At 45.0% G+C, this 22956-nt stretch overlaps 1 protein-coding gene across 3 annotated transcripts in view; it reads left to right on the top strand.

Moving 5' to 3' along the window:
* The window catches only part of TMEM132C (transmembrane protein 132C), a 193694-nt gene that overhangs the window by 48447 nt on the left and 122291 nt on the right, over positions 1–22956 (top strand). For all 3 annotated transcript variants that reach the window (XM_069031098.1, XM_069031099.1, XM_069031097.1), the window contains exon 2: positions 7223–8111. In XM_069031098.1, the coding sequence (XP_068887199.1) occupies positions 7223–8111 (889 nt within the window). The remainder of the gene's footprint in view (positions 1–7222; positions 8112–22956) is intronic.

Below are 22956 nucleotides of genomic sequence, written 5' to 3'. Positions count from 1 at the left end.
TTCGATCATGATGGCATTCTGGCCAAACTTTAAAATGTTGTGGGGGCTTTGGTGAGGCTAAATTTGATACATCCCCTGCAGAGAAGTGTCTTTCACATAATTGTACTGCCATGAAAATTAGGCTTCTTGAGCTGTATGTCTTCAATGGAAGATGACCAGTGCAGGTCTCTGGGAAGGTACTGGTTAAGGCAGAAAATACTGACCACATTGTCTACTTTTTTCCCACTTTGTGACTTCCACTGGGTTATTTTTGCCTGCTTTAAAGACCAGAAAAAAACCCCCAGACAGACAGTGTTTTACGTGGTCTTTTGTGTGATGAACTCAGCGTGTTTTTGACTCACAAGTCAATCAAACTGAATGATAGCTTCTCTCATTTCATCGCTGGGGAAACTGGGTTGCAGAGGTTTCCTATGGCTACCATATGTTTTTGATGGAGCTGGCAATAAACTCTGGTGTCCTAAATCCTTCCCTGCTCTCCAGCTATCAGACAGGATAAGCTTAAGTGCTATTTGCTTTGTACTTGCAGTGCTGACACAATGAATGGATGCAGAATCCATGGAGTTTGCCACAATGAGGCAAACAGGGCTGCAAGGAAAGGCCAGCATGTGACATTTTGCCCACTGTATGTTGCTCACAGGACACTGACATTTGGCCAGCACAAAACCCAAGTACCTGAATAGTGCCTGTATAGAAGTTTTCCAACCCTTTTCTCTTAACAAAAGCTTTCATTAGTGGAAATTCGAGCTCCAGATATTTATCTTTGATTCCACACAGAAAACTCACTTAAATAGGTCAGATGGCCTCGGCAGCACAGACAATTGGGAACGTCAGCCCTGGGAGGGGGAGTGATTCCGGAAATCTTCACTGACCTTTGCATGTACACTGTTGTTTTACAGACTCTTAAGGTCATCAACCAGTCTGAGAAAACCATTTATAGATTTCAGTCCTGAATGTCAGGCAGTCTCTGTAAATAGAGGGGGAGAGAAGATAGACCTGTAATAAAAGGATATTTTGGTATTTTGCAGCCAAAGGGTGAGATGTACAGAACTGCAAAAGACATTGGAGGCTATTATTAAAATACTGGAAATGCTTTTCTAATGTGCAGTTTCCTGAGAGTTTTGTGTTTCCAAATGAGACTTTAAAGATTCTCTCTTCTGGTAGTGAAAAGGCTGTGCCTCACAAGCAGCTATTTGTGGTTCATACACGTGTCTGTTGTGTTGGTAATCCTGAGGAAAATGGAACAACCTGACAGATGTTGGATAAGGCTTTATAATGCAGAGGTCTAATCCTGGCTTCTAATCGATGCAACTAAAACAAGGAGTTTTACATGTAGTTAATGACACTGCTCTGGATGGTCTGCACATCAGTCCAGGCATTCAGATCAGCCTTTTCATTCTGAACGAGCTCCCTGGCAATGGGCTCTATCATCTCATCATGCTTTGTTTGAAATAGTTTTTTCTCCACTTCGAATTCCCTTCGCTTAGTTTCGGTGACCATCCCGTTGTTTCCGTGTTTTAAAGGAGTGCAGGGGTCCTGGTGTACCTTTGTTCAGTCCTTGCTTTAGGTGCTTGTCATGCTCCTGACAGCTCTGAAGTGCCACTGTTCTGCCTCTGCTGGAGAAGAATGGGGCAAGCGTTCACTTCTGTACTCAATCCAGGATTGTCTGTTGAACTTCAGTGAAGATTTGATCTGTAGTTATATACAAAGGCTAAATTCACTAAGGATATACTCTCAAAATGTGAGAGAAGTCTATTAAATAGAATATTATTGCAGTTTTTCATTTAACAATATACTGAATGAATGAAGTTAATCTCTCCCACTGAAATAAAACAGGAAATTTGTTCACGATAACTGATTATAATGTCTCCTGACAGTCTTTGCGATGTGGTTTAATTGAACTCTGATCTAGGCTAAATAAGACTCTGTCTACATCTGGGCTTAAAATATGTCTGGTTGGTTACCAGACTCTGTACCCACAGATATGTGAATGGGATTTTACCATCCCAGGTCCATCTGCAAAACCCTGCAGGTACAAACCTACCCTTGGACTTCAGCTTTCAGTTTAGTGAACCCTGGATTCAAAAGAGAACTGATAAAAAAATTTTGTTAGCATTAATTTTATTTGATGAAATTGCCCTGACCAGGTGCTCACAGAATATTTGAGGTTAGGCTGCAGTTTCCCTCAAATGTTTGCTCTATGGATTTCTTTGCCAGATTTGTTTGCAGAGCGTATTTTTAGCTTCACAAATTGGTCATCATAAGCACTTGACACACGACACTGCCTGTGTGCAATTAGTCCAAGAGTCTCTCTGTTCTCGGAGGATGAGGAAGCAGATCTGATGGGCACACACGAGGAACAGAAGATGTGGCTTCTGCAGTTACCCTGCCATCCAGCTGATTTTTTGGAATGGTCACAGCACTGCATCTTTTTAGCCAGAAGGGAGTGTGAGGCTCCAGTTATCCCTGTACTTACACAGTAATTTCTGCTGAGAAAAACGTGCCTTTTGGGAGGGAATCCAGTCTGGATGTGAAGACATGAATGAACCTTTGCTCCCTTTGTTGCAATATTTAATCAGTTAAAAGTCTGTTCCATATCCTGAATTTGAGCTTGTTTGGTTTAAGATTCCACTCAGCCTTTCCATCAGCAAAATTTCCTTTTTCTAGATGTTAAGAAAAGGGAACTTGGAGGGGATGAGAGTACAGCTAAGGTCATTCTGAGGTCTGAATGAATGTATTTGCTGAGCTCTAGTTCTAAGCAAAATACTGTTACAAAGATTTTGTACACTGTGAAGTCACTAAATGTGACTGAATGTGGTGCTGGCACAGAAAATGAAGGGAAAATGAACCAGAAAACATAGCTGTTGACATTTTGTGGTGAAGGAAACATCTGTGCTGATTGAAGTGAATCTTTCTTACTTTTATTCTTTCCCTATTCTGTAGTTCCTGAGCTGGAATATGTGATTTGTTCTGCCAGGAGCAGGACAGGTTTGTAGTGGAAGATGGAGTCAGAAGAGAATTCCAGGATGGGGACTTTTCTTAGGGCATGGTTTGTGTAAGGTGCTCATCTGGGTGCAGGGGCAGGTGGGAAGGGGTGTCCATGGAAGGAACAGGGATCATCTTCACAGCATTTGCAGGATCTTAGGTGAGGGTGGTGCAAATAATATTAGGTGGGGTTTGTTTCTTAAAACTCTGGTGGTGTGGAATTGGAACAGAAATTAAAATCAATGTGGTACAGCATTCAATTATAGCTGTGTTCAGGAATGGAGGAAAGGTAGTGGGGAGGGAGAAGATCCTGCCTTAAAAGTTACAGAATCCTTTGTGGGAGCTCCAGCTGTGCTGGGATGACAGGAGAGCACAGAGGCACAGGAATCTGTTCAGCACTGCTCCTCTGGGTTGTTTCCTGGAAGGGGCAGTGATAAATGTGCCTCTGAGGGCCAGACAAGGTGCAGAGAAGGCTTCTCACATTTCTCCTCCTTTGCATAGGCAGATGTCTTCTGCTCCTCACTGACTTCTCTGGCTCAGAACCTCCTGGCTGAGGGGACAGGCAGATGGTTGCCTTGAAGGCTCAGTGGCTCATCAAACATCAGGCACTGAAGGTCCGTGGCCATTGGCCAGTAATCTCCCACCCACGATCTAAACCCTTAATTCGCTGCCCAAAAGAAGGTCAGTTCAAACCAACCTCATGAAAGAACGACTCAAAGATATTAAGCTTTTATGACTGTTCCAGTGAATCCAGCACCCAGGGCTCCAGCTCCATGTGAAATACCCCCAAAGAAAATTCCTCTTACGTGGGAATCCAAGAAATAAGAATAATGCAGATCAGAGCTCACTGCTTCACATCCAGTGAACTCACTGGGTTGTAGGAATTTGAGCTGGTCTGTCACACTGGAGCCAGTGATGTGCTTAACAGATGCCTGCTCGGGTTCAGATGAAGTGCTGCAGCAGCATATGATGCCAGAAGAAGGATTAAAAAGTCACCAGTCTGTTACAAAGGAGAAGTAATTACTTGTAAGCCTTCACTTTTGTTCTTGGCTAAATCTGGCTTTGTTTGATGGTTCTTAACCTCTTCCATGCAGGACTTCATTCTGGGCAGCTGTAACTCCTGCTGGAAGGGAGTAAAGCATTTACTGCCTGGGTATTGATCCCACAGCTGATACTGCCATGGAGGTACAGCACTTGCATTAAACCAAAGTGTACATCTGAACCTCTGCAAGTGTGATTCTGTGGTTGAGCAAAAAAAACATTTAAAATGTGAAAATCTATTCCAGAGCACCTGAAAGCACTGATAGGCAGAGCTGCTTTTTTTAAAAAATCAGTTTTTCAGGTAGATAAAGTAAACAATGCTTAATGGTTGTTTAAAATAATAACTTGTGAAGTGAGACTCAGGAAAAACCATGGCATCTTGTTTAAATAGATCCTCTGATAAATTAAAGAACTTTGAAACTGACCTGATCAAGCATACAGGAATGTTCTCTGGAAATGTTGGTAATTAATTATACCAGGACGTGAAAGTTATTGGGTAGAGATGAAGAGAATAGAACAAATCCCTTAAGTGATGGCCTGCAGTTGCTGATGCATGTTGTTGGGGTTCTAAAAATAAAACAGACAATTTTAACTACCAGTTTTATCAGTGAAAGGCTTAAAGTGCTTAAATAAATTGTCTAAAGTACAGCCTTCAGTATAGAAATACAGGAATCCATTATGCATGGTATGAAAGTGGGTGGAAATCTTTAGACTACAATAAAAAAAGTAAAGCCTTTCTTTCTTGTTGCTGTCAGTCTGGCCACATGGGTTTTGCTGTTTGTGCTCAGCTAATTAAGGCAGAAGTTGCATGACTGTTCTTCTTAATATTGGGCCAAGTCCTACATACCTCATGCATGTGATTAACCGAGGATAAATGAAGTGCCTGCAAAAATGAGCCCACTGTCTGTCTGAGGATAATGGGCTGCACCAAAAGTCCTGGGAACTGTGCAGAAACAGCTGCTAAGTCTCAGGCTTAGGTCCTGCCCCAGCAGCCCTTTGAAATCACAGGACTTCACTTGCCTGCTGACTTTATTTCTGGTTTTTGTGGCTCTGTTGAAGCCAGAGATTCCCTCAGGAGCAGTGGGGCCGTATCTGGAGTATCCCTGGCTGTGGAAACACTTCAGCAAGCAGTATCAGTGTGCCTAAATCAATCCATGCTTTCCTTCACAAAGTGTTCATGTGCTTCCCTTGCCCACAGCCCCTGCCCTCTGGTACCTCTTGGCCTGAGCAGCAGGACACCTAAGAAAGAAATTCTAATCAGTCACCAAGTCAAATTCAGTAGCCAAACTGGCCACTCAGAAGCTGGGTTCTTGTCTAGCCAAGCAGGTGTTTTAATTTAAAAGGATGTTGGCCTCTGTCATGTAAGATGTCATTGGTTTCCCTTTGCAGAGGGCTGCAGGGAGGTGAGCACATCCACCCAGGGCATGTGAAGGGGCTTTCAGAGGAAACTCCTGCATCAGGAATCCCAGTTCTTGTTCTGCTCCTGGACCAAAGAAATCTGTAGGTTTTCCTCTTCCCTTGAAAGGTCCATGGTCCAAAGTGGATCTTCCTTGCGTTCCTTAAGTGTTAGAGCACTCTGGGATGGAAGCCTGACAGACTCAGGTAAGGGGAAATCAATCAGCTCAGGAGGTGGCATTTGTAACATCTTTTTCAGCAGAATTGGAATGTGTGCCAAGGATTGGAGACTTGCAGGGCTGTAACAGTGGGCTAAAATGATGTTTTATGTTTTAAATGTGATTCTGCCTGACAGAGAGTGTGCTGTGCTGGTAATTAACTATTTCTTTTCCTATTTTTACCTTTTTATTGTTGTTGTGCTTAAATTTCTGTCCAGTCAGGGCAGTTTGCTCATTTATGAGAACTATTCCTACCATCCGGTGGTGGTGCATGAATTAAAGATGAGTGAACACATCTTAATTCTTTATTTCAAATTTCTGGCTGCCGTCCTTTGAGAGTTCTGATTTCCCCCTCCTCTACATTTGTCTTCCTCTTTTCTTAATTACCTCACACCTGCCTTCCAGAGCTCTTCCCTTCCGTACACTCTGGCATTGCAGTGGGGTTGTCTGTCAGCAGCACCATTTGGTGTCATGACAGGTATCGATTGTTTATTCACTACTTGAAAACATTTAATTAAATTTGACTGCATAATTAGCACATTAGCAGCCAGACATAGCAGGGCAGCGAATGTGATTTGCAGAAATCCCCAGGCTGCAGCCTTTTGTGAGGAAGGTGGTGAGACAGTGTCACTGGGAGGTGTTTCAGGATCCTCAGGTGTTCTGAGTTCCAGATGAATCTGTGCATTCTGTGTTGCCCTTGTGGTTGCCTTTCTTCTTTAAAGAGCTGAACCTACACAGAACATTAAATCCTGATTCTGATGGGATTCCCTGAGAACATTGGAACTGAGGGCAAGCTCTGTTTTTTAAATACTCAGGACAGTCCAGCACTAGATGGATCATCATTCATTTACCTTCTGTACCTATAGCCAACCCCTTCAGTATGAGTTAAGAAGAGGGGTTGTGAGAGTGATATGATACAATCAACATGTATTTTAACTGTTCTCCCCTGTCATCTACCCTCATTTAGACAACAAATTTTGCCTTTCAGCAATAAGTGTTGTTAATATTACCAGGAAAACAACATTTAGGTCAAAAGGGATCTGATGTTCAGCTGAAACTTGAAATTGGCCAGCATATGCTGATTCCCTGTGTGCATCTTATATATTAGGACTTGTTGAAATAGTTATAGATTGTGATGCCCATCTGCATTCAGAGAGCTTAGGAAATTGGGGTACTGTCAATATTATACCGCAGAGACGTGGGCTATAGTGCCAGAAACAGTAATACAAGAGCTAGGTTTTTGACAGACAGTGAAATGGTGTGTGTGTGTGTGAGAGTCCTTAGTCCTTGCCCATAGAGCAGAAACTGCCTTTGGTCCACTGGCCAGCGCTCCTGCAGGGCTGGTGATGAGCAGCCCTTGGGGTCTATGGGTCACTGGGCTCTCCTGACATATGCTGCATTTTATTTTCTTCAGAAAATGTAATACAAAAAAGAATTACCTACCTTTAAAGATGTAGCTACCCTGTAAATATTTTTTGCATGGAACAATGCTCGTCTCTAACTTACCAGGTGGCTCCACTGAAGTTGTGCTGTGTCCCTTTGAATCCATAAGCAGACTTGATCTAACTCACCTTTTCTTTTATTAGTGACAGAGTGTCGAGGGGTCTTGGACAATAATCAGCGGTTTTCTTCATTACCAACGTACCTACCTGTGAGCTATCGGCTCTTCAACGCCGAGACATCTTTCTTCCTCAGAGAAGCCAACCAGGACTTCATGAGAAATTCCAGTTTGCAATCCAGGGTGGAATCGTTCTTCCCATACAAAGCCAAGAGACCGCCTGTGTTAAACGCCAGCTACGGCCCCTTCTCCGTCGAACAAGTCGTGCCCCAGGACCTCATGTTAACGTCCCACTTTTTTGGATCCGCCAACAAGTTCACTTACAACTGGAAGCTTCAGGCCTACATCATGAGCACCAAGATCTACCTGAGCAAGCCCAGGGTGCAGGTGCTGTTCTACATCGTGGGCAGGGACTGGGACGAGTACAGCCCCTCGGAGCGGCTGCCCTGCCTGCGCGTGTTCGCCTTCCGCGAGACGCGCGAGGTGCGGGGCAGCTGCCGCCTCGGGGGGGACCTGGGGCTCTGCGTGGCACAGCTGGAGCTGCTGCCCAGCTGGTTCAACCCCCCCACGGTGCTCACGGGCCGTAAGAAGGCAGCGGAGCAGCTGGACGGGAGCCCTGTGGAGCTGTACTACACGGTGCAGCCCGGGGACGAGAAGGGCGAGTGCACGGCCGAGGATATCCGCAAGGGCAACGCCATCCGGCCCGGGAAGGACGGCGGGGATGAAACCACGTCCCACCTGCAGAGGATTGGCTCTGTCAGCCTCTACCGAGGCCAGGAGGCCTCCCAGCTCACGGAGCTACGGCTGGACAGCAACATTGTGGTGTGGCTGCCCTCCAAGCCGGTCAAACAAGGGGAGGTTGTGAATGTTTACGTGACAATTGCCAACAATTCCACGGTGGATCAGTTCATCCTCAGGTGAGGCGGGTTGGCTGTGCGTGTTTCTGGTGTGGTGTCGCACAAAGATGTTGGGGTCGTGGGCCGAATCTCAGCTAACCTGAAGTGCATCCCCACTGATGGTTGCTCCCAGTCACTGGAATATCTTCTTTTCCTCTTTGCATGCCGTGACGAGGATTGAAAGCCCCCGTCACCGGGAGGTTTTTAGCGTGTCTGCCGTGCCGTTTATCACAGGCCCACAGTGTGCAGCAAGGTACAAAACCGCTGCTTTGGCGGGGCCGTTTCTGGGCCATGACAGACTGTAAGGCATCAGAAAAGTTCTCTGCTTTACGGCGCTTTTCAAATCGAGTTTTTATTGCACAGGCATGGAGCTTGAATGCAGAAAAACTTCAATTACCTGCTTTTCTGTAAGAGCTCTGGCAGAGCTTGCCTCTCCCACACACAGAGTGGTTTTGTTAGGAGAGCTCTGTAGGGAGGGTTTAACTATCCCCTTGCAGTTAAGCGGTGTTTGTCTTTGGCAGCACATCTACCCTTTAAAATAAGGCCCAACGTGTTTGATATTGCCGCTGACTGCAAGGGGCTGTTAGAAGTGAGTGCCATTATTTTGGACAGGAGTGGGAACGCAGGAACTGCCTTACTGGGTCAGATCGCTTCCCTTTTATTTTCATTTTTAGCAGTTTCCCTACTGATCAGATGAAAATCCTTTGAGGATGACAAAGACTGGAAAACTTGTTAATCACTGAAAAATTTGATGTATCTTTTTTTAACTTGTTACCAGGCTTTAAATTCAGTGGAAATCTCCACGGTGATAAGCAACAATTGCTCTCTAAAGCCTCAGGGAATCAGTTTCCCAAAAGATTCTGCACATGAAAGTATTTATTTCTAAGGCTTATATGAATTAGATTAATACATAGTTGACAACTACCGAGGAGAATAGCCTTTAGAACAGGAAGTGTCGCTTGGCAGATAAAAGGCTTTTATTTGAAAAAAGGGGGATTTTAGTCATCCCAGAACCGTTCTGGTGTTTGCAGCTTTGGTTAAATTGGCGAGATAATCTCCCAGACACCTGTTTACTGAGTGAAACCTCTGTGGTAGAAGTATTTTCTGATGTTGTTACTTCTCTTCTATTGAAAATCCCTTTACACAGAGTAGTAGGAACAGAATACTTTTGCACATAACAAACATAGCTGTGGTGAAAGGAGAAATCCAAAGGCAGCGAGCTGGGTGTGTGTTGGGTGAATGGGAGTGGGGATCACTCTCTGAAGGTCCATGTCACAGCCTTTATTTTCCTGAAAAGTGAGTTGAAGATAAACAAGCTTGTTGAAATCTGGGGATGTATTTCTTTGCCCAGAAATTATTCTGAGAGGTGCAGGAGACAGAGATGAGAGTGTGGGATGTTGGTAGTTGCCTGTGTGACTTGCTGTTATGGACAGAGAGGACTGGCTTTAGTTTCAGATACATCAGGTGACTGATTTATCTGAACTGCATAGTCTGACACGTGTTGATGTATTGGTGGTTCTGTGCCAGCACAAATGCAGAGCCTCAGACTGTGTTCTCCTGCTGAAAAACCCTTTTGGTGGAAAGAAGATTTGCATTTTTGCTTAACATTACTTTGAACCAGATGCAAGAACACAAGAGGCTGAAAAACTTAAGATTTTTTTAAAGTGGCTTTTTCTTACTTCCAGTGGGGACAGGCAGGTGGTTGTTGTCTTCAGGTGTAGTACAGGGCTGACTGACTTTCTAGAAGCCAGCACTGTTCAGGGTGCTTCCTCCTCTCCACGACCAAGGCAAGAAAATGAATGTGAGATATTTCAAAGCAATCTTGGTTTTGAAATCTGTCTCACAGGCATGGTGGGCTTGTGGATCTACCAGAGCTGTGGATCTGTGCAGCTGCTAAGGCACAAAATGGGAGCTTTGTTTAAGGTGTTCAGGAGGGTAACTCCATGTAAAATGGGTTTTACTGCTTTCCTGCCACTGCAGTGGGGAGGGACAGGTGATCCTGCTGGCAGAGGCCGTGTGGGACCATCCCATGAGCTCTGTGGCTTGTTCTGTTGGCTGCAAAGGTGGTTTCAGTGGCAGAGGGCTGGTGAAAGGCTGGCAAAGGCAAGTGAAGCTTCCTGGGTGGAAATATGTCGTCTTTGGTGCAACTTCCAAGGTGTGGAAGGGAAGGAGTGTGAGCCAGGAACCCATGGAGTGTCTGTGTCTCAGAAAGAGAGCCCAGAGAGCAGAGCAGCCACGGAGCAGCAGTGCCTGGGGGCCCCCTTAACCTTCTCCGTGGCCATTTGCCTGCTCGGAGAGAGCTGCGTGCTCTCATCCTCTTGGGTTCCCAGCAGAGCAAGCCCTACATCCTATGACATGCACTCACATTTAATCATCCTAAAGAAAAACACACCACACATTATCCCCAGGCACAGTGGGCTTGTTTATTTTCTGCTCCTTGTATATTATTCATTGAGGTATTGCAGCATGGAGAGCTGAAGCAAACAGCATGTGATCATTGCTTGGGGGGTGGGAAATAATAGCTACAAATCTTCTCTGGCAAAAGGGAAGTAGACTGGTCTAAATGACCTCATAGCCACAAATCATGGCAATTGAAACATGTTCTTAAATTGTGTCTTAATTCAGAATCCTGGTACTGTATCTGTGAGTTTATCAGCCCAGGAACACCAGTGAAGTGCAGGAGGATGACTGGTACGGCAGGGAGCGAGGTGGGGTGTGCAGGGTAGTGCATTAAGGCTGTAGGAGCACTGTGTGGATAAACACAGCTCTTCCTTTCCTGCACCCAGTGAGCACAGGATTGTTGTGGGAACAATTCAGACCATCCTGAGAGGTTGTAGGTCCTGTTCCCGTCCTGCTGTGTCACCTCTGGTAGGTCTTTACAGGCATTTTCTGTATACAAAACAGAAAGTGCAAGCAGTTGGTCAGCATCACCCTCAGGAGTGTTCAGTGCTGGTACTGAAGGACTTTGATTTCCTCTCATGGAAGGGGTTTCAGGTTTGCCTTACATTATCAACAGTAATACAAATGGGAAAACCTTGATAAAAGAGATGGAGGAATAGAGAAGGGGGAGGAAAATATTGCCCTGCTTTCCTACCACTGGATTTCTGGGCTCCCAAAAGAGAGATGAATTATACTTACTGCTGATTGTACAGTAAGGAAAATTACTGTTACCTCTAGCAGTTGGTAAAGTATGAGCAGAAGGAAAGAAACATCAGCACAGGAAAGAAAATTAAAAAACCCAGCAATTTTTAAAATGAAGATCATCGAGGTCTTGTGTCCTTCCTAGAGCTGTCACAAATTGCTACCACTGGCTTCAGCAAAGCTACCAGGATTGATTGTCACCTCTCCAAGGGCTGTTACACTCTCTTCTAATCTGAGTCATCATTTTGGGTGTATTGTCTGTGAGGATTAGAAAGGGCACAACCCTGTTCCTGAATGCTTTCTTGAACTGCTCTCACACCCAGCAGGCTACAGAAAAGGGGAAGAACCCTAACCATACTGAAAATGAGGTATTCTTGTGGGGTTAACTTCCAGAAGGTTTACACATAACTGCATGGCATTGCTGGGGTACCTGAAGGTGAGGAGGAGGTGGGCACTGGGGAGGGGTGAGCTGAAGGCATCAGGCAGCTCTGAAAAGGTTGCCCCGTGTGCTTTGCTCTGTTTGTTCTGGAGCTCCAAATACTTCTCCAGGTACTACACCACGGAAGGATCCTGCCAGCTGTTTCTCGTGGCATGCCATGCCACATTTGATCTGAACACTGTACAGCCCAGGGCCAAGCAAAAGGTGTGGGAGTGCTGAGTGCTTTATGTCACTCTGCTGGGCAGCAGATCAGTTCTAACTCACTCTACAAGGTGCTGAACCACCAGATAACCTGATTTACAGGAGGTATTGAGCAGGATAAGTGCAGAGAAAGGGGATGAAGTTGTTACATCCTGATTAGAGAAAAGAGGTGCAACACAGCAGTATTTGTTTCTTCCCTTCAGGCTTCTTATTGCAGATTTTGCAATGCAGCTCGTTGTGCTGGAAGGGATGGAGGTTGTAATCAGTGCTGCCTTTGTCCAGCAAACAAATCAACCCAACACAATGGATAATGAGTAGTAACAATAAATCTACAAATTGGATAAGGATAAAGGATAAATGCAGTGAGGAAAGCTATTAAACCCATGAGCTGAGACAGCTTTTACATTTCAGTGCCTAACGAGTATTGACAGCAGGGCTGTGTTGGGTGGTGCTGGCAGCAGCTGAAGACCTGGAGGAGGACGCACAGGAGGACAGAGCAGCACCAGAGGACAGCCAGAGGTAGAAAAGGTAGCTATGGTCATAACATCTGTGTACAGCCTGCTTGGGAACCTCAGTATAAAAAGCCATTTTGGAGGAATTGGTCATGAAAAAGAGGGATCTCCAACACTTAACTCTGCCTGTTCTGCATGAAAGAGCTGTTTGAGCCTCCCAAGGGAGTAAACCTCTCCGAGGAGCTTGGCCCTGCCCTCAGCTGTTCTGCCTGCTGTACCTAAAAAAAAAAAACCAAACCCAAAAGGAGTAGCATTTTCAAGGAGTTACTGTTTGCTTTTAGATAGTGACATTTTAATCTTACCATATTTTCAGCACCCTGAAATTTGCCTGAAATCTGTACTTAGTTGTTGGTTGATCAGTTTTTGACACTGCAGTGTGGTGGCATCACAGCAAACACAAGTGACTTTGTAATGAATAACTGAAGTCAAAGGTATCAAAACATGCAAAACCTAAACCAGGGCTGGAATCTCTCTTTTGTGTTAACCCCTGATTTGGGATGTGTTATCCCAAGTATCTGTCTTCCATGGTAAATGGAATGCTGCTTTTCAACTCTGAAGTGAAGAGCGTGCTTTTTTACATGGATTCATATTTAAAACCTGCAGAGCTTAGAGTGAAATGAAGAGAGACAGAAGAGTTTGGGATGATCTTCTGGGTGTACATGTGCATCTCCAGATGGGAAGAACTGCAACAAAACATTTTTCATGTCCTATGCAGCTTTGCACTGCTTAAATATTTAAGAGTGATTTCACTGCAGGAAAGCATTTCAGGTGACATCTGAAGGGAGAGGAGTTTGAATCCCCCGGACTTGCTTTTGTTGTCTCATTATTTCAGGATATATTTTTAATTGGAAAATTAAGTTATTTTATGGCATTGATAGGACCCCTTAAGTCAGGTGCTAGGCTAGAGTTGCTTTGCAAAAGTGTCCAGAGCTGTGAATTATGACTTGAAGGGGTTTCATATATTTCATTGACTGAGATTTATATACTTCATTAGCTGGTGTTCAGCCTTGTGAAACTTTGAGTCTTACTGGTTTACTTTTTTGTTTTATTTTCCCTTCTATAGAATGGTTAGTAACAATTCAGCTGCACATCTACAGTGGAGCCAGGTTATTGAAGGAAAAGTAGTGCTCTAGTCCTTATTGTGCACTAATTAGGAAGTGGAGACCTGGGTTCTCTTCTTGCTCCTGTTGAGGACTTCCTGATACTTCAGGAATATCACTTTATCCCTGCTTACATCTTCTGCTTCTGGGCTGATCGGGGTTGAGGAGGAGCAGGGCCATGCCCTGCGTGTGCACTGAGCTCAGAGAGTGTTTGTGCATTACACAGCAAAAGCAGCACTAAATCATTCACAAGTCCTTACACTGGGGGGGATTATGGTTTTAGCAAGTGCTGAGGTACAACAGCACCTTGCAAGTGCTTTGTTAAGATTTCTCCTAAGTAAATTCATAGCTCTGGTGCCATCAGTTTGGATATTCTGCTCCAGTAAGCAAAGGGGGCAGTCTGCTGGAGCACTCCTAATTACCATTTACTAGAGAACTGACAGTAAAAGGGGAAATATTTCCCAGTGTAGCTTTAAAAAGCATTTGTGATGTAAAAAATACTTCAAAGAAGGGAGCGTGTTAATGCTATTTTGAGAGAGTGGCATCTCGCTCCAGTTTAATTTCATTAGCCCTTAGCAGGCACTTTTCAGGGACATTGGTGTCACACCGGAGGCAGCTGGGTCCTCCAAACTAATGACTCGTTCTCAGAGCTGCTAAGCTGGGGAGGATGTCCTTCAAAAGGGGCTGAGAAAGGTGCTGCTCACCAGAACAAGTGAAGGAGGAAGGGCTCACTGTGGTAGCAGCGGGTCTTGCTTCATAAAGTTTTAAAAGGAACTAATTACTAACTTGAAATTGAAGCTACCTAGAAAAGAGAAAACAGGCACTCTTCCCTTGACTCCTTAAATGCCTTTAAAAAACTGCGGTTCCTGAGAAACCTTTTGAACAATTCTCTTGACGCCTCTCAAAGGTACTCCTTAGTACTGAGAATAAACCATGGGTTTATGGTTAGAAGGCTGATTCTGTGTTCATACTTGGGAAATCCTTCGCTGATTGAGCAAGACTGAGTCGCTGGAGCCCAGCTTTGCAGCCAGGGAACCAGGAGGAGACTTCAGACCCTGCTGTGATCAGCAGCTGAGCAGCGAAGCTCAGTGGTGCTGAAGTCCACAGAGTACTCAAGTTGTAGCCTCCGTTTTGAAAACATTACCCTCAACACCTGGATCAGCTCCTGTAAAGTGAAATTCTGTCACACAGAAGCCTTGCAAGAACTGACTAAAGTGTCTCTGTCTGGTGGAAGCAGGCATTCCCAAAATGTGGATCTTTGTGTTCTTTGAGCCAGGGCCATGGCCATCTCCATGTAACTGTAGACAAATCTGAACTATATAGAAATATATGATACATATATATTTATAGCTATAAAATAGATTTGGACTTTGGCACTTCAGTCTTGTGTGTTTTTGAAAATTTTTCCTAATGCGTTGATTAAGTAGATTAAAGTAGAAGAAATGGATGGGGGCGATTGTATGGATTGGTCATGAATGGGAGAGAACAAAATTACTGCCTCAGCAGTCAGCCAGAGAGTGCCTGGCTGTCGGGGCTGCCTCATGTGCAGGAGCCGAGGGCTGGCTTAACTTCTGGCCAGTGCACGTGGCGTGCTGGAGTTTCAGGAGTTCATACTGAGGTGTCCTGTTAAAATCCCCTCGTGTGAGTCGTTTCCCTTCCCGTCCCCTCTAGTTTTGCCAAATTGGTGAGGTCATTCCTGGCTTCTTCCCCACTGCTGCTGATGCTCGCTGGTGCCTCTGGCTCCTGTCCCGCTGGAGATCCTGCAGCCTTTCCCCAGAGCCTCAGCTTTGTAAAACCCGAGCAGGGCTGTGTAGAGATGAGATAAGGCACCGCTACTTAATTCCTGTTTAGACTATTAGCCACTTGTTCGACTCAAGTTACAAGCGTTAATTAAATCCTTGGTTCCCTGCCTAATTAGTGACAATGGTGGCTCGTTAGAAGATCACACTGCGTAAACCCCAAACCAGCAGTAAGGAGGGAAATTCCATTCTACAGGGAGTTCAGCTGAATCAAGATAATGTTTTCTGGCTGTCTGCAAGAGGCTGTGATCTGATGCATTAGGGGATCTCCTGGGAATCCTCGGTGTGATTATCTGACAAGCTGTTGGGTTCCAGGGCCCCTGTAAGCAAGGAAGTGTGTGAGCCTGTGGGTCTGAATGGAAATGAGCATCCCTGAGAAAAATGGCATGACGAGGCTTTAAAACCTCAGTGCGTCTGGGAAAGCTGCAGAAGCACGAGGGACTTGCTGGAATCATCTTGGGAGGGACATCAGCAGCCCCCAGCTCGGAGCTTGCAGGGAGGAGGATTTGGGATAGAAGGATGAATGGGGAGTAATCCAAGAGCAGGTACCTGTGCTAGCAGAACTGTAAAATCTGATGGGCTTATTGTCTTACTGGTGCTTGTGGGGCTCAGCATTTAAGACAGAAAGTGTCAGACTGATTGAAGCTTCTGTTCAGGCAGAATGCTGCTCTTCACTCATGACAGCACAGGCACAAAGAAATTACATTGTTTATATGTTTATTCTTATGGCACTTTACACTTAAAATTTCCACAAAAGTCACAAGGATGTCAGGGAGAGCAGCTCTGAGGAGTTAATTTCTGCAGAATGCTGAGCTTTCCTATAAATTACAGAATGTTTACTCCAATTTTTGCCACCATATCCTTCGGGACCCCCTTGGGTGTATTTCCTTGAAATCCCACCCTGCCCTGGATGTGCTGTCTCTTGAGGGAGGCGTGTGTTGTTCTGTGTAGTATTCTCTTGAAAAGCAAGTTGCTTTTCTACAGACTTTGAATACACAGAAGAGCTGATTAATTCATAGTTTAGATGAGACTGGGTTAAAAGGAAATTGAGCATTTTTGTTGTTTGTTTGCCTGGTTCCTGGTGTGTTACAAAGTGTCTATATTAGCAACGCTGCCAGGGGGTTAATTTGCACTAACAGCCTAATCATCTCCAACGACATCATTTTAGGTTTTCATACTGCTGCTTAGATCAGCAAGACTAGAGAAAGGAAGACTTGAGAAATAGCATGGGTCTTGGGAGAAAAGAGAAATGGGGGGAAGCACTTCAGACATAGCCCTCTGCATTTTCAGCTGTCATGCTGCTTAAAAGAATCTCTTCTTCATACAAGCTCTGGCTCTAAGATGTAACCCTTCATTTCCAAAGTGCCACAAGACCCAGCACTTTGTACAAGACAGACAGGCTCATTAAGGGGGAATATGTGGCACTTACCAAATTGTGGAGCTCGGTTCCTCAGCCTCCCTGATTAGTTGTTAACCAGAACACATAAATAGTTGTGCACCATGAATCACAACTTGGTTGTGCAGATAAGAGTGTCTTGACAGACCAGACCATAAAGTCATGCTTAGTCTTTTAATCACCCCCTGAGTGCTGGGCAGGGAAGTTCAGCCCTACAGGTGATCACTGAGGCAAAACTGTTGTAACTGACCTTCTTTATTTGGCATACTGGACATTGGTGGATCCTATTTTAAGGAAACTAAATTTTCCTGTGGATTGCATGGCTGCTTACTCAGGGCTATGAGCTTTGCTATAGCTTTTAGAAAATGAGGTGCTGTGATGGTAATTGCTGGAGTCACTGAGTCACTCGCTGTGCCTGGTCTCAGCAGGTTCTACGGATGCCACCAGTAGCAACAAAAATATTTTTCTGCTTGAGGTTATGTCTAGCTTAGAAAAAGCCCTGATTGCATTGAGAGCTCTTCCTGTGGAAAGGAAACACCAGCCCACAGCAGGAGCCTGTCACTTAGGAACGGGCCCAAATTTAGTCCTGTCGAAAGGAATGAGAATATTCACAGGCTTTAGGCTACTTTATTCCTCTGGATTCAAGACATCCATGAGAGGCCACATTAGCAGCAGCTTCTGATTTTCCCTTCCATAGCAGCCTGATTACAGTTTTCCAGTAGAAAGGAATGATTAAACCATTTTTTTGGTATGTACTCAGTCACTGTTGGTTGTATGATGACAACTGTGGACAATGTACCCTTGTAACATTGGCTTTTGAGACAAAAGATGATAAAAGGCTGGTGTTAAAGCTGTAATTAATTTGTCAGCTCAGGGCACTGTGAAGAGACCAGAGCTGGCCCGAGCAGAGGCTCAGGGCAAACACAAGAAAGAGCAGGCAGAGTGTCACAAGTCAGCTGTGGGGACAGGAGGGTCACAGCCTCACAGGAAATATCCCAGAAGTGTTCAAGGGGGTGGCTTTGGGTTCTTGAGACGGGACTTTGGTTTGTGGGTGGGTGCTGCTGTCCTCAGGATCCACGAGAGTGGTGATTCCAGCCCAAAGGAGCTCAGCCTCGCAGCAGAGTCTCTGGAGGGAAGCACCAGAACGTGGGGGTCTGGTCCCTCAGGATCTGAGCTGGGTGACACTGAGCTTCACAGGAATTCCCCAGTGACCCTCCTGGTGGAGTGTCAGTACCCTGAATCAAGTTGTTCAGAGCCCTGGAGAGGATATTGCAGGCGACAGTCCAGCCTGGACACAACACGTGAGGAAGATGTGTAATCTCCCTTTGCCAGACTCAAGGATACTGCTGAAGAATTTTCCCCTTATCTATCTGAGACAATGCTACTGTGATTTGTACTGGGCAGAAATACTGAGAGGGTTGAATGAAGATTTTATCAGCTGGTTGTAGATAGTGACAGCTGGTAAATGTTAATATCTTCTGAAAGATCTTTAAAGACATCTTGAATAGTTGTGCAGAAATTAATACGCCTCACCCCTCCTTGTGTTACTGAAGTGGGGCTGTGCTGTCATCTCCAGCCTGCATTCTTTAATTTTCCTAGAATCAGGTGATGGGCTCCCTGTCCATTGCTATGGTAACTGCTGGTTTATTTCTTACTCAAAGAAAACATTGACATAAACCCCAGCGAAACGTGTCCTTTTTATTCACTCTGCACACCTAATGGATGCCAGAGCTGTGCAAATATGTTATGGTTGTGCTGGGTGGAGAGCAATGAACTGCAAGGCTCCTGCCCTGGTGTGTAACTGGTGTCACCTTTCGGCACACGCCTGATTTTATGTCAGCTACTTCAACTCTGGTTTTGCTCCTGCCCATGTTTAATTAGATTTCAGATGCTTCAGGGTGGAAACAGTCCCTGGCTGTGGGTTGGTAAGTGCTTAGGGGGACTGGGATCTAACAGCAGATGAGGCATGCGAACTTTGTTTTTGCTCTTAAACAGCTCCATTTTGAAGTGGAATTGATCCCATGAACTTTTGGCAGTTGTTCAAAATCCCTCCCGACCTTTTTGTGAACACTAATGAAGGGAGTAGCGGTTCTTTCCCTGTGTTGGTACTTCTATTTTGCTGCCTTAAAACCCCAAATGTCTCATGAGAAGCTCTACAAAACTGCAGTAGGCTCAGTCCCCTCTGTGAGCCTCTGCTACCCAGTTCCTTCCGGGCTGCTGTTCCTCAGATCCTCTGTGAGGGATGCAGATGCAGAATAGAGTGTTAGCAGTTCCTCCCAGCATGGGCAGTTTGCTTGGAGTCCCCACACCCCTGTGACACCCCTGCCAGGGACAGCTGTGAGCTCTGGCTCTTCTTGAAAGGAAAAATTCTCCTGGAAAAAGTCTTTCTGCAAGTGTTTTCCAGGGTTTTCCCTGCTCCCTATTACAATTATCTGATAAATGCGGCAATTATCTTTTCATCTTCGGATGAAAAAAATTAAAAAGGAGTAATTAAAAATTCTAGTCATTATCTGCAAGAAGAGGCTTGCATGTTCTGTGTTACATTCTGTATGATTGTAGAGTGACTCAGATGGAACCTCATTAAACATCTCTACAGCCCTCTTAGGTTCATCTCTGTTAACTCTTACCGGGGTTTCCCAGGAGGAAATGGCTCGGTACCACCTTGCACTGAAATCCAGCAGAGTTTACTCTGACACCCACGTTATTGGAGTGCTGGCACTAAAGATGCTGTGCCTGGAGAGGAGTGTTTGCAGGGCCGAGGCTGTGAGCCCCAGTTCTGCACGAGGCTTTCCTGCATAGCTGGGTGTCCTCACGAGCAGGGACTCTCCAGATCAGGATTGTGCTGTGAAATGCTGTTCATCCTGCAGGTGGGATGTGCTGGCACTGCAGTGAGCACTGCTGGAAAGGGTTTAAGTGCTCACCTGTTCTATGGGATGGTGCTTTTGTGCTTCTGCAGGGTTATTTCAATCCTACAGTTTGCTGGGTTTTAAATATTGCTGATGATTCTGCTTTGGGGATGCTCCTTTTTCCATGACAATAGAACCAGGACCAGAAGGTGTCGTTTTGGGGATGTCCTGCACTGTACAGGACATGTGTTAGGTAAGAGGGCTCAATAGGAAGAGCCACTCCTGTTCTTATATCATAACAACTCTCTTGTTCTCATATCCCTAAATGAGGGTGAGTCATGGCCAGATCTCAGCTGGATGCAAGAGCAATTCCAGGGAATGGGAAATGGTCGAGAACTTATTGTTCTAGGAAGCTCTGCTTGCTCAGAAAGGCAATGATTGTCCTGTTGTGCTGCATAATTATATCTGCCTCCACACATCCCACTGCTGCTCGTTCCTGTAATGTGTTTTTATCTGAGTCCTGGCTATTCAAGGAGGAAATTTAACAGATTCACAGCAAAAGCAAGTGAAACATCCACGTGTCCTTCTCTGCTCAAAAAACCATCTAAAAAGATAAGGAATGATACTTTGATAGTTATTTGAATGGTGCTTAAGGGGCCTCCTGGACTGGTTATGTTGTTCTGGGGTTTGCCTTTTTACCAAATACTTGACTGATTCAGCATCAAGAAAGAAAAGGGGGGAAAAGGCACAAGGACTGTGGTGATGGAGTCGTTCCAAACGTAGGAAAAGTTGTATTGTATTAGTCAGTTGTACTGAAATTCACAATTGCTGGTCTGAAGTGTACTCAAGTGTTTGTTTAATGGATAACTGGTTTTACCTTTTATTTGTCTTTTCCAGAAACGTAAAAAGGAAAGAAAAATAAGAAACACAAAGTGAGTTTCACTCAATCTGAGCATGTTCTTAGTATCTGAAAAAAAAAATAAAAAAAATCAGCTATTCTCTGTTTTATATTAGAGCTTCATCATTCAGAGCAGAAAGAGCCATGTGTGGGAATTCATTTCAGATGGGTATTTTGGAGAAAATTGGAATCTGGATTGATTTTTATAGGAAATTCTTAAAATCTGGCAATTTATGCTTCTTAACATCTTTCCAGTGTGTTTCTAAGGCTTAAAGCACCCTTAGAGAAATGTTTCTTGTAAGATTCCAAGTGAGTGGTGCTGACCTGGTGGGTAAAGCTGATTGTTCTTAATAGTCAGACTTTTTTTTTTTTTTCTTTCCCATTTTCATTTCAATTAAGTAGTTTATTCTGACACAGGTAAATTGATGTAAGTGAATAAGTTGGTTGCACTAGAACTAGACATTTACATTCCATGAACCCAACTGTTTGACTAAGTCTTTCCTGCCTTTTAAGCAGCCTGATCAGCTTTTTGCTTTATCTGCACCTTCCACTCCTTACATTCTCACTGGGGAGAGGAATATGGAGACTGGAGCTGCAGTTCCTCTTGTCTGAGTAAAGCCAGTGTGAGAGTTGCCTTTGCTGTGGTAACGCTGGGGCTGGGTTGTGCAGCAGTAGTATCATCTGCCCAGCGTGTGCTGAGGGAGGGCAGGATCTTACCAAAGTTCAGTGTTGGTACATTAAATTTCCACGTGGTCAGGCTTGAAAATAAAAACGGTGGGAATGACTTTGACTTCTCTAAACTACTAAAGCAAATTGTCCCTCATCCTTTGCTGTAACGAAGGGAGTTCCACGTTCACTGCATGAATCCATGCAAAGCGCGTTCCCTCAGGGCGAGTGGTGCTCGTAGCCACTAAAGCAGCAGGCCCTGGGGTAGGAGGCTGTCCCAGAGCTCTGGGTGACACTGCAGTGTGTGGCTGCTCCGTTGATCCTGTCTCACACGGAGCAGCTTCCTGGGACTGCACCACTGAGCCTGCTCCCAGCAGATCTGGGGATCCCACATCTGGCACTCTTCCATGCCGGAGGCAAAAGGGTGAGCGAGGCGTCGTCTTTTCTGTTACTGTAGCACAAAGTTTAGGTCAGTTCCAGCCTGTGGCCACCTCAATACCAGGACTGCTGACAGCTGCTCGACTGCCTCCAGAAGAGCTCAGTTTACAGCCCTGTGCCCTCAGCACCAGGGACAGGAGCTGGAGGTGTGCAGGCAGCACTTTTCAGAGGCAACACATCTGTGACAGCCCAAGGACCTCCACAAGTGCTGGCTTGGGTCGCCTCATGCCGGCTAACCCTGGGTCCCCTGCCACCAGCAGCTCCTCAGCCTCTGCCCTGCTGTGCTGTGGATGCAGGACGTGTTCCTGCTGCCCCTGGGCTCTGTGGCTCAGTCAGGAGCTGCTGCCCAGCGTTGTTACTTTTGCATATCAAGAGGTCGCTTTTGGTGTTGGGGGAATTTATTTCCATTTAAGCACAGTCCCAGCAAAGTTTGATTTATACCTTTGCCTAAGTGTGTGCTTTGGTGTCCAACGCCCAGTGCATCCTTTTGTAGAGCCAAGTGGACTCTTGTTTTCTTGTCTGAGTTGGCTCTTCTTGCTTACTCTGGAGCTGTGCCAAAAACATGAATATTCATGACACTGTTAAACAAGATTTTTATTGAAAACAAAAAATGGATCTGAAGCTTTCATTTGTCATCCTGAACCCAGCTAGTGAAAGCCCTATGAACAGGCACATTTATCAGGAAGGTTTTCCTGGTGTTTTCTGGGGTTTTTTGCTTATGGAATGAAAATTTGTTAGAGACAAAGGGTATCTCACTGGGCAGTGAGCCTACTGTTAAGATATTTCTGTGTACAATGTGAATATAATAGAGATGAAATACAGAAATTAAAATGCATTATTTATATATTGTATCAGGTATATACTTTGACAAGTGTTGAGCCTCAAGGAAGGTTGTACAAGCAGAGGACAGATCTAACAGAGTTAACAAAAGGCAATGTTCCCTTTTTCCAGGGCTGGTGTTTGTGTTCCCATCCTGCCATCCTGGCTGCCTGCATGCAGAGGCCATGGCATTCCCAAGCCTTTCTTCTGGATGTGCATTCCCCAAGCTCAGAGCTGATTCTGAGTCCCTGTGCAATGGCTGAATAAGGGAGAAATGGATGGATGGATGGATGGATGGATGGATGGATGGATGGATGGATGGATGGATGGATGGATGGATGGATGGAGAAAGTGGGAAGATGAGCAATAAAAGAGGTTTCTCCTGCAGCCTCTGGCCTGTACAAGAAATTAAATAGGCTTAGCTTCTAGATGACACATGAACTGATTTGGCAGATCCTCCCTCATTCATTTTGCAGGGTGAAATTCTCCTGAGAGCTGTCTTATCTGTTTCACCCTGCAAAGCAGATCAGCTAGGATTTTTTCCTTCCATGCATGCTATCCAGACGAACAGTGTCCAGAGATTAGTAGGAATTACTTACTTGTTTATATTC

Source organism: Aphelocoma coerulescens, chromosome 15, assembly GCF_041296385.1.
Source record: "Aphelocoma coerulescens isolate FSJ_1873_10779 chromosome 15, UR_Acoe_1.0, whole genome shotgun sequence".
NCBI classification, from domain to species: domain Eukaryota; kingdom Metazoa; phylum Chordata; class Aves; order Passeriformes; family Corvidae; genus Aphelocoma; species Aphelocoma coerulescens.
This window is presented reverse-complemented; position numbering and strand designations above follow the sequence as displayed.